This window comes from Elgaria multicarinata, chromosome 11 (assembly GCF_023053635.1).
Source record: "Elgaria multicarinata webbii isolate HBS135686 ecotype San Diego chromosome 11, rElgMul1.1.pri, whole genome shotgun sequence".
In the NCBI taxonomy this organism is placed as follows: Eukaryota; Metazoa; Chordata; class Lepidosauria; order Squamata; family Anguidae; genus Elgaria; species Elgaria multicarinata.
The window spans coordinates 26830663-26842055 of record NC_086181.1 but is presented as its reverse complement, the minus strand read 5'-3'; the positions used below and the strand labels follow the sequence as shown (position 1 = coordinate 26842055).

The 11393-nt window shown below is 44.6% G+C and overlaps 1 protein-coding gene across 1 annotated transcript; it reads right to left on the bottom strand.

The window, feature by feature from the left end:
- Positions 1 to 1293: 1293 nt before the first annotated feature.
- LOC134405621 (serine protease 27-like) lies at positions 1294 to 11165 on the bottom strand. The gene is made up of 6 exons (XM_063136861.1): positions 11114 to 11165; positions 7489 to 7509; positions 4530 to 4695; positions 3488 to 3753; positions 2964 to 3133; positions 1294 to 1521 (listed from the first exon to the last, which is right to left on the bottom strand). The coding sequence occupies exons 1-6, from the start codon at positions 11163 to 11165 to the stop codon at positions 1294 to 1296; spliced, it is 903 nt and encodes a 300-aa protein (XP_062992931.1).
- Between the last annotated feature and the right edge of the window lie 228 nt (positions 11166 to 11393).

Sequence of the window (11393 nt, the reverse complement as noted above, 5' to 3'; positions counted from 1 at the left end):
AAGGGAAAGGGACATGGTCATTGGTGGAACCATGGAGGCTGGATTGGGAAACCCAGAGGGTCAAATTTAGCTTCCAGGCCTGAAGTCTGCAGCCCTGTATTTCAAGAACACAGCTCTGTATTTGGACTACAGGGTGTGTAAAAGTTACCCCCCCACACACACAAAGGAATTATTCAAAAGTATCATTATCAATAAACACAAGGAAAAAGGAACTGTTCTAATTGTGCAATTTTAATAACAATTCAGGGTATTCCATTTTAAAGTTGATTGAATATATTATACAAGTAATAGGAGAAGAAATAACCATACATAGAGTAAAAGCAATAAAATAGTGAAAAACATTTAATTGCTATGTATGGGTGATGCAAAAACTGCATCTAAAGAACAAAACAATCTCTTTGTATCTGAGGTATAAAAATAAATATCCCGACAGAGCAATCCTAAGGCAACAGATTAACTTCTGATGCCTCAATTAGAGGTCTGCCATCTTACTTTAGTCATTATGGATGGTACTGGGGGACATCCTCACTCTTACTGTTGCAGGGTTTTAAACATATCAATCTTGCTGGTTGCAATGGGAGTGTAGTTCCATCTTGTTGCAGACGAGGGACCCAAATCAGGCCCAAATCGTGGAAACATATGGACGTTAGTCTGATTTCAGCCAGCTACCATTGATGGGAAAAGTGCCAGTGGTAGCTTTCTGCAGTGGGGCAGTGGGGGTTTCTGGTGGTAGCAGTGACCCCCAGAGCAACAGCTCTCTTAGTATTGGAGGAGGCCGATGGAGGGGAACCACCACAACATCCAAACATCAATAATGGGGGTTACGATTGTTCTCAAAATGAGAGGATTTAAACTGACAGTTCACACTTTATCCCACATCCCAAGTCTTGAATTTATTCACCCTTTCTTTATTCACCATTACAAAATCTCAAGGGATTTGATGATGACGACGACGATTTCAATCATGCAAAAACATCCTAAAAATGCTCAGTGTTCTCTTACATGACCTTAGGCAAAAGGCCAAAAGCTACCTCCCTCTCAGCATTTTCTCGAGTGGCCATTTCTGAATTTATTTATTTATTTATTTTGGAGTTAGTTAGCACTTAAACCACAATCAGATTATTTCTTAAAAAACTAAAAGGGCAATATAGATGCATCCAATTTGGTGAGATAGTCGAGGGTATCTACTGCATGAGGTGATTCTGGACATATTTAAATAGAGTTCCACCAGCTTCCAGCATTTTGATATTCCATGCAGTTTGCTGGCAGGCTGAAGTCAGAGAGATAAATGTCTCACAGGAGCGCTAGAGCAAAGGAGAGCAAAAGGAGTATCACTGTGGAGGTGTGGTGCAGTCCACTACCATTAGCAGCCATCGTCTCATTGATCCAGTTGGCATAGAAAGTCGTGGAAGCATAGACGCCAGGGAAATTGGGCCGGGCACACCCTACTCCCCAACTCACAATCCCAGCCTGGGTCCAACCTCCTTCAAGTTTGCAAGCCATGGCTCCTCCGGAGTCGCCCTGTGGAGAGAGATGATGGGAGTTAGCACATGTCTGTGTAGGACACTCTGACATCCAGTTTGGTATGCTGACTATAAAGTTTCAATCTTGCTTCAGCCACATGCTCATAAGATCATGTTAGGCAAGCTAAAATTATCTCAGTGTCCCCCACATCCATGTGTAATGGGTTACCATTCAAGGGGGTAAAGGTTGCTGGAAAACTGGTTAATGAACTTTCTTTTGTTTTTGTTTTTTACAAAAAGAAATACAAGTAATCATAAAAATTGTAGTTTACAAGCATCATGGAAGAGGCATCCTATCAGGAGAGGATTTCAGAGAAATCCACTCCTGATGGGATGCCTTGTCCATGATGGTTCCTGGTTTGTGCATTGTCAGCTAAAACAAAGGAAGTCAGCTTTGGCTGTATCTTACATACAAATGTTCACAGATATAACTGATTACCTAATCAATTATTTGAGCCCCAAACCATATGAATAAGAGGTTCTCCACACACAGGAAAAATCCCACGGCCTTACCGGGGATTTTGTCAAGCTCATTTACACATAATTTTGAATTGAAACTTCCCTTCTCAGAAAGGCTGTATTGTGTTTAATGAGATTACACCATGCAGTGGCTGAGAAATCTCACGATATCCCAGACAATACCACATTATCTCATTATTTTTTTTTTAAAAAAAGAGATGCTCCAGGGATAACGCAGAAGACATCCTGGATGTTGATGACATCATGTAATGGTCCTGCAAACTTCCGTGAGTTGCCAATCATGACTGTGCAATAAATCATGCATTTAGAGAAGCTCTAATTTATTAAGATTTCTTGTATTGGGTTACAACCATACTGTGTCACCACAATCACCACCAAAGAATCACAGAGTGGAAGTGGCTTTAAGGATGCAGCTATACTACTGATACAGGGCCTTCCTCCATTTTGTGGCCATCCAGCCATTGGAGTATGGGAAATCTGAAAGGATAGAGAAGTACCATCTCCAGGTAAGACCAACTTCATTGTTCTCCTTTGAACATATTTTTGAATGCAATTTCTTTTCTATCAACTTGAATGATAGTGGCTGAAAATAATGCAGAATTTAAAAAAAATTCTGCACAGCTTTAATTTTAATGCTTGTTCTTTTCTCAGGAAAGGGAGGTGAACTCAATTCTGAGAAGCCCATTACTGACATCAGTTAATTTCTGTAGGTTCTTCTGATTAAAACAGGGTTGCCAGACTCACAAGAGGACAGGGCTATTGTTCTTTTGGCATTCATAGAAGCTCAATCTGCTGAAATTCCTCTTCTCTACAACTCTTAAAAGTGCAGGAGTCCTGTCTCCATTTGCACTTGGTCACCCTAGAATTAAAGAAGGCAGGAGGCTGGGCCAACAAGTTCTGGGGTGCATCTGTCAACCAGAGGCAATGGCTGTGTAAAGAAGAGGTTATGGAGCCTCCTACCTGGCAGGCATCCTTCCCACCTTCAGGGTAACCAGCACAGACCATATCAGGCTGAATAGGTTCTTCACCCAATGAGATATTTGGATTACTGGTGTAGAGAGTGTTGCAGTATGTTCGGTTTATCAGTGACACCTTCAGTTCATTAAGGCCATTTAGGGGTGGCAGCCCCCCTGTAGGAGAGAAAAATAGAATGTGGTCATGGAATGCAAAGGAAGGAGACTTCAGGTGTATACAGAGTGGACATACATCTACACCACCCTGTCTCCAAAATCCATATCACTCAGTAGAAGCCATACTAGCTCACGGTTCCACAAACTGGATATCCTCAGATCCATCTCTTGCGCTATATTTGTTCCTGCCCACCATGATTCTTCTGTCTCTATGTCAACTTTGAGATAATAATGCCCATGGGGAAGAAAGCAGGTTTTTGTTTTTTTCCAGCCCTTGATCTGTAAAGCACCATGGACATTGATGTTGTGAAAGCCAGCAGAGGCTGAGTGAGCACCACAAGGAACACTTCTCACCTCCTGGTCGAATCATTCCCCATCCGGTGACCCAGCAGTCTGCTTCAGGAGGGAACTGTACGGAAGAGTCTGGCAGGCAGACAGGGAGGATGTAGTCAGTGAATTCCACAGGAGACTTAAGTTTAAGTAAAGCGATATCCCCTCTTTTGCCGTCATAGTCAGGGTGGGAAATAATCCGTTTCACTTTGGATTCTACCACGGACTTTGTGGGTTTCTTCAGCTGAGTAATACCTAGCACCACATCATATTGGTCAGTGGCAAGGGATCTGTGAACACAAAAGTAAAATGTAACAAGAGCTTGCAAAGCTGAACTTTGGGTTTCAGCAAGATATTCAAGACTCCGGCCCGGTCTATACCTAAGGGTATAGAAGGAGGGGGGCGGATCTGGACTTACCTGCTTCTGGGATCATCCCTGTGTGTCTAAACAGAAGCGCGATGTCCCTGTCCTTCCACACATCCCCTCGCCCACCATTTTTTTAAACAAACAAACAAACCAGGAGCCGGAGTGCACATGGACTCCACCACAAAAGTAAAAAAAAGAAGAAGCCCTGATCACACTGCCCACCCCACCCTCCATGGCCCTGGACTTCCCCCGTCCTGGCTTCTTCCCTCTGTTGACCCCTGCTACTCATGGGGAGGACGGGTGCCCACACCTCCCACGGTCTCACAATGATCCCAAGACCACGGGAAGAATTGGGTTTTCCCAGGTTTTTTTTCTTATCCCTGGGAAAACCTGTGCCTCTTCCACCCTGCCCCCGGAAGTCCCTGTGCATCATTTAGATGCACAGGGACTCAGCTGTGTCCAGCCTGGACTATCGGACTGGTGTAGACACGGCCTCTGTTCTGTGGGCCCCAGACCGGCAACTCCCTTTTCCCCTTTGCCTGTTTACCAGCCACTTGCTCCTTTTCTTTTGAAAACTCTTCATGGCTCTGCCTGCCTTTTTGAGATGAAGTCACTGAGCGTTAGGTCTAGAAAGCCTTGCAGATGCCTCTGGGGCGAACCTTTATACTGCCTTCACATCAACGCATACCAAACGCTTACCCAAAGAAACAGTGAGCTGCTGACAGAACCCACTGCTTATTTATAAGGGAGCCTCCGCCAACAGGACGTCCGCCTCGAAAAATGCTGACTTGCCAGGGCCATGACCCATTCGAGGCTGGTTGGCCCCCAATGATTCGTGAAGATATTATTTTTGGCTTCCCACAAACTATGGAGGAAGGAAATAAGAGGATTTATCATTTTGAGTTGCAATTCTCACAAAATGGAAGTCTTACAATAGAAAACAAAATGTCTTGATTTAAATTATCTTGTGAATATTTGAGCACATTTTAAAACAACATTTCCAATGATTGAGCTTGCTCCAGTATTTTATCTGGCAAATCAATATACAGTGATTGCCTTATTATTTCTCAACAGAAGAAGTGTCCCAGTCCTATGGATATTTACTCACAAAGAATTCTTTAAGAGTGACAGTAGATTTGTGGATGGGTTGATCTGGGAGACATTGTTCACATGGCTTTGGAAAAGGCTTTTGACACCACCACCCCAAGACTCCTGAGCAAACTTAGCAGTGATGGAATAAGAGGAGAGGTGAACTGAATTCTGAACTAGGTGAACCCTTGATCTAACTACGGGCGTTGCTAGACGAGGCCTTAGCGCACCTTGAGAGCCGGTTTCCCTGCCGTGCTTCCACATGACGCACAGGGGAATCTGGCCCCAGGCCGCACTGAAGCCTCCTCTAACGCGCCATAAGCGAAGTCGCTTATGGCGCGCCTTTTCCCCAGCTACTTCCGTGGCTTTTTGTGGCTACTCGCTTACTCGCGAGTAGCCGCAAAAAGCCGTGGACTGGCCACAGCACTGAGCGCTGTGCCCATCAGCCGGGGGAGATCCCGGGAGGGAGAAGGAGGAGAGACAACACAGGACACACACACACACACACGGAGGGAGAAGGAGGAGAGATGACACACAGGACACACACACGCACGGAGGGAGAAGGAGGAGAGACGACACACGGGACACGGAGGGAGAGAAAGATCAGGAAGGGATCAGGAGCGGATGGGGGGGTTAACTAAGAAAAACCCCTTACCTTCTCCGCAGTCTTCGGGCCGCACGTGGCCCCTTTAAACTTTAAAAAAAATGGCCGACGCTGCAGGGCTTCCGTCGTCCCTGTGTGTCGTGCGTCTAGGAGGCTGGGCAGCGCGCGTTAAAGTTAGCACGCCGTCGCCCCGCCTCCCTGCCGGCTTATCCCAGCAGGTCTAACAAGGCCCTGGGTGTGGTTCTTCTTATGACCTTACATTCTTACATTGTCTTTCAAGTGGATGCTGGCTGGAGGGTAGTGGCAACCAAATGAAGGAACTGCTCTCTTCCACACTTTCCATTCCAGTATCCAAGGCCCACTGTGGGACCAAGGACAGGCTGAGTGGTAGTATTGTGAAGGCCAAGCTGCAGGTGTGGCTGAATACTAACATAACCCTCAACTTATTTTAAAGGAACCTAGATCTGCTAAAAACAATGAGAGGCCAGCTCAAATGCAAGTTGAAATGGAAAAAAAACTAAGGGCCATACAACCCAGATTTAAGGTAAAAAGATCACATTTAATTTCTGGGATTTCAGTCCAAAGCAATGATGATTGCCTAGTTGCAGGAGGGAAGGTGACAGAGGCAGCCACAGGGAGTGAATGGTTCTCTGGGGTCATTACTAGCACTAATTAAGGGCCAGTATCAACCAGCTATGTCTCCCCACTTTTCCATTTTTTCAGTATAATGAGCCTGGTTGTGGTGGTGGTGATCTCCATTGGGAATTGTAAAATGGGGGTATGGGGTTATTTAACCCCTCTTCCCATTATTGGTCCTATCTGGATCAGGCCCTCTGGGCCTACTCAAAAGCAAAACTGGAAAGACATTGGGCTCATCTACACCAAGCAGGATATTCCACTATGAAAGCAGCATTAAAGCAGTATATAAAAGGCAAGAGCCACACTACTCCTTTATGGAGGTATTGAAGTGCACTGCAGGATCTACACTACTGCTTTATAGTGGTACTGAAGTGCACTGACAACTGTTGGGGCCCACGACACATCTACACCAAGCAGGATATAACAATGTAAGTGGTATGAAAGTGGTATATGGTATGTGTCAATGGGCCCCAACAGTTGTCAGTGCACTTCAATACCGCTATAAAGCAGTAGTGTGGCTCCTGCCTTTTATATACCACTTTCATAGTGCAGTATCCTTCATGGTGTAGATGAGCCCATAGTTGCTAGATATGGATTTAAAGCAATGTCTCTTTTGCTTTTGGCCCTGTGCAGGCATTCACCTGCTTGCATCCAGGGCGAAAGTGGGGGATGAGGAAGTGGGCACACACACACAAACCCTGCTCATAATGTCCCTACATGCCCACCTTCTATTTAAACCTTCGCTTTGTGAGCACGTTTAGCAGCCTGGGATGAAGAGACGTAGCAAGCAGGGCTTACATGCACACCCACTTCCCCATCACTACTTTAGCCTTACAAACAAGCACGCAAATGGCTGCATAGACTTGTAGTGGGCTCTAATCCTGTGCTAGGATGGCATAAATAATGGTAATACACACATGTTAATAGGTGTTACATGTGCTTAGGGTTACTGCTCATTTCTGCAATCTGATGCACATAAAAATATATATAAGAGAGCTTCAATGGGAATTACTTCCAGGAAAATATATAAGACTTACAGCTGAAATATATTTTGTGGCATAAGGAACTTGGAATGAAAATCCAATCTTTTCTATGCAGCCACATCTAGAATAGAACAGTTCCTCCCCCATTGTTTCTTAGTTGTAATATGCTAGAGTCCACTTAATATGGGTTTATCATCTCCAAGGGTATTGACATGTGGTGCATTAAAGAGGAGTTTGTCTTAGGCAAGGAGATGGGACTGGATAATTTCGGAAACTTTACAGGTTCTGCTGTTCTACATGTCCCACAGTGCAGAAATCTCCCAGTATATTGAGGGCATCTTACCTGGTTCTGGATAAGCAGCACCTGGGGGATTAAAAAAAGAGGAAGACATTTCAGTTAAGAGACATAGTCAAAAAGGGATATGAAACAGAAATCCATGAAGAGGTGCTTCCAGATGAGGACATTATAGTGCAATCACCCTGCTTCTGGGGGTCAAGGTGATGTGAACTTCTGTTGTTAACCCTCTTGAGTTTCCTCACCAATTTGGCCTTTACACCCACACCCACACCCACCCACAACCCATTAAGGGAAAGAAGAGGGAATTTTCATTACTAGCATTAGGATCCCTCCACCAGGAAGCATCCTGGTAACAACGCGGCACATCAGAGTAAAGAGACTACATACATGGGTAAAATGCTTGTGCATATCATGGGTTGATAAGCCAAGATAAGATCATACAAACATGGACAAGAAATTCACTATTTCAAGAAAACAATAGCATGTCTGTCAAATATGCAATGAGTGCATTCACACTTAAAACGTGAACCTGGACTCACTAGGGCTTTAATTCGGGAGCTTTCTTTTAATCTTGAGGCTCTACTTTGCAGTATGCTTAGAACAAGGTCAGCGGCTAGCTGTGCTAGGGCCAAATTAGACCTATTACTCCGCCCCCTGCCCATTCCTACGTATTCAGGCCACTTACTGCAAGGGGCAATGCCCTAAATTCCTTCACAATGTATTTAGTAGTGGTAAGAAGGACTCCTCCAGTGGAAAAGAGCTGCCCCATTGCTATGGTTGTTATTTTATTTAAAATTATTTTTAGGTTGCCTTTAAAGGTACACCCTCTCAAAGTGGCATTTAGGCTAAAAAATACAGAAGTATAAAAATGGGCAATAAATATATAATAAAAACAAATTACACTAATAAACCTGCAGTTAAAAACAGTTGGGTCTTCAGAGCCTTCCTGAAGACCTGCAAAGAAGTGGACAGGATGAATCCCCAATGGAAGCTGATCCCAGAGATGTGGGGCCACCCTTGTAATCCTCAGCCTAAGCACCCATGCAGGAGGACAAGTGAGAATGCCGTCTGCTGAAGACCTCAAAATTCAGGCTGGATGTTAATGGGAGAAGTTTTAAGGTTAAATCCAACACTTTAAGTAGGCTCAGAAATGCATTGGCACAGTGTTGGTGTTGTATGAGCAGACTGCCACCGCCCCCCTATCCAGGCAGCTGCATTCTGCACCAACTGAAGTCTCCAAACTGTCTTTGAAGGCATCCACAGGTAGTGCATTACAGTAGTCATGCCTGTAAAGCATGAAAGACCAAGGTAAGACGTTCCCTCTCCAGATAGGGTTGAAATCGGTGTACCAGCTTAAGACGGTTAAAAAGTAGTCCTGGCCAAACTTAGCTCTGACTGCAGGAGCACACCCAAACTGTGCACTGGGTCCATCAGGGGAAGTGCAACCCATCTAAGACTGGATATAGTCCTCGCTTCAGATTGGTCAATTTCTCTAGGATCATTAGATGGAAACAAGAGGTAGAGCTGAATGTCATCTGCATATTGATGGCACAGGAGCCCTCACCTCCAAACGACTTCCACTAGCAGTTTCATGTAGATGTTGAAAAGTATAGGGGACAAGGTGGAACCTTGAGCCACCTCATAGACCAATGGCCATGGGGAGGAGCAGATATCACCTCAGCATCATCTTCTCAGACCATCAAGGAAGGACAGGAATCACCATAGCATGGTGCCTATGCCCAACCCATAAAACCAATCTAGAACGATACCCTGGTATCAAAGGTTGCTGAGAGGTCCAGGAGAAGTAACACTTCTCCCATCTATTTGATGGCTAGGTCCTCGACTAGGGTAACCAAGGCTGTTTCTGTTCCAAAGCCAGGCCTGAACCTCGATTGGAATGGATTCAAATAATCAGCATAATCTAACACTACCTGGAGTTGAGAGGCCACCACATGCTCCAGCAACTTGCCAAAAAATGATATCATCATCATCATCATCATCATCTAATAGAATTACACTAGGTTTCTTTCATAGGCTTCACAATTGCTTCCTTTAAGCTAGTGGTGACCACCCCTTTCCTCAAGGAGGCATTAATCACTTCCAAGGGTCAGATACCAATCCCAGCCCTAGCTGATTTCACTAGGGTCCGGAGATCATATGGTAGGCCTCAATCCTTCAAGTAGTTTGTTTACAGACTCAGGCTATACAAGCTGAAAAATATCTGTGATAACACAACTAGATGTTACTCTGGTCACATTCATTTCTGACTCTGTTAAAACAATGGCATCTAAATTGGCACAGATGTGAGTGACTCAGCTCTAGTTTGGGCCACCGTCCCAGTCCAATAAGTAGAACTTTTAAATCTGTACTGGGATTAGGAGTAAGTGCTCCTATGACAAAGGGGATTAAGCTAAAAGACTGGGTGAGGCCATTTGGGATTATTGGTCTAGAGTATATTGATAAATGTTTTCTTTTTATGCTTTCTCTCTCTTTCTCTCTCTGTATGAAATGTGGTTTTGCTTCCTCTTTGTGTAGCAAATAAACTACATGCCAAGTTCTGTTTGAGATTAAAATGAGGAGTGTTTTAATGGTTTGTCTGAGTTTCTGAATCATTAATAAAAGTTCTAATTGGAGGGGAGTTCTGATCAGTAGTATTGACTGTTCCCTATTAGCAGAGGAAGTGGGCAGATGATGTGACTTTCCAGGAGCTCCCAAACCTTATAAGGGTTCCATCACACCTACTTTGTTCCTCTGGTTTGCCTCCAGGATTTCTAGTTCTGTTTCATTAGTGTGTCATGCTAACCATTGCTTTCACATGGGGGCTGAAGGGTGCTTTGATTCCATTTGGGGGAAATAATCCAGACTTCCCCCACTCTAAGAAAACACAAAAAAGGGAGGGGAAGAGGCGGGTTGTGTTCAGGACAGGCACAACGTCATCTGATTGCCATGCTGCAAAACTGCAAACCAGGCGTGACGAGAGTGCGATAAAATGCTGGTGTGATGGAGCCCCAACTGTTCCCATGACAGAAGGAAATGATTTCTTGTAGAGTTCAATTCCAACTTTTAGAAATGACCTCTCTCTCTCTCTCTGTGTGTGTGTGTGTGTGTGTGTGTTTGAATGTTTATGTTAGAACATGGTCCACCCAGTCCCACTCTGCATATGTGGTTTCCGTCTTTGTTGTCCAAACAGCCATTGTGTGTAAGAGAATTGTTGCCATGTGTTACCCAAGCTTTGAACATGATATATCTATGGCTAGGGTGTGATGGGGTCTCTACCAGTATGGGGAACTCTCTTGAACTTCCATGTATATTATTTTGAGCCCTATGGAAGAAATGCTGTTCTGAGATTTCTGTCCAGTTCAATATTCCCCTCTTATTCCCACAGACGAACACAAAGGCTGTGACTGCTCAATCCTACCAATTCAGTCCACAAGTCTAAATGCTATTCGTTGATCCTACACAGGCATTCAAGGAACATATATGGGAAGAAAGTGTGGAGGAGGTGGAGGAGGGGGTGCATGCCAGCCCCTCCCCTCAAGTGCTGGCAGGTAATGAATTCACCCCAAACTTCTTGCATTTAACCAGATGTCCTGAACCTGCTTAGAAACTTTTGCACCATTAGGAACAGTGCTAGCATCTCCTTAATCCCCTCCCCGCTGCCTTCACTCACCTTCTACCACCATCAGTTGCCATATGATTAGCAAGGAGAGTACAAATAGCATGGTTGCCAGTTCTTCTGCAGCCTTCTCAGCTCCAGTCAGTTCCAGAAAACAGCAGTTTTACTTCTGTCTCAAGGTCTTTCGGGATCTGTGCTATAAAATTTCATATCAAAGATGAAAGAGTTGAGCTGGCAGAGTCTGGCAACCTAGAAATCCCAGTTCCTTGAATCCTCTAGGCTCCAGCAGACTCCCAAATCCTGGATTTCCCCAACTTCCTGAGACCTCCCATCT

Excerpts from the sequence above, each read along its gene's own strand:
- LOC134405621 (XM_063136861.1), bottom strand. The coding sequence starts at position 11,165 with ATGCTATTTGTACTCTCCTTGCTAATCATATGGCAACTGATGGTGGTA. Across the intron at positions 3,754-4,529 it reads GCAGCTCACTGTTTCTTTGG|ATCCCTTGCCACTGACCAAT; the intron begins GTAAGCGTTTGG and ends TTGTGTTCACAG. Across the intron at positions 1,522-2,963 it reads GTGGGAAGGATGCCTGCCAG|GGCGACTCCGGAGGAGCCAT; the intron begins GTAGGAGGCTCC and ends CTCTCTCCACAG.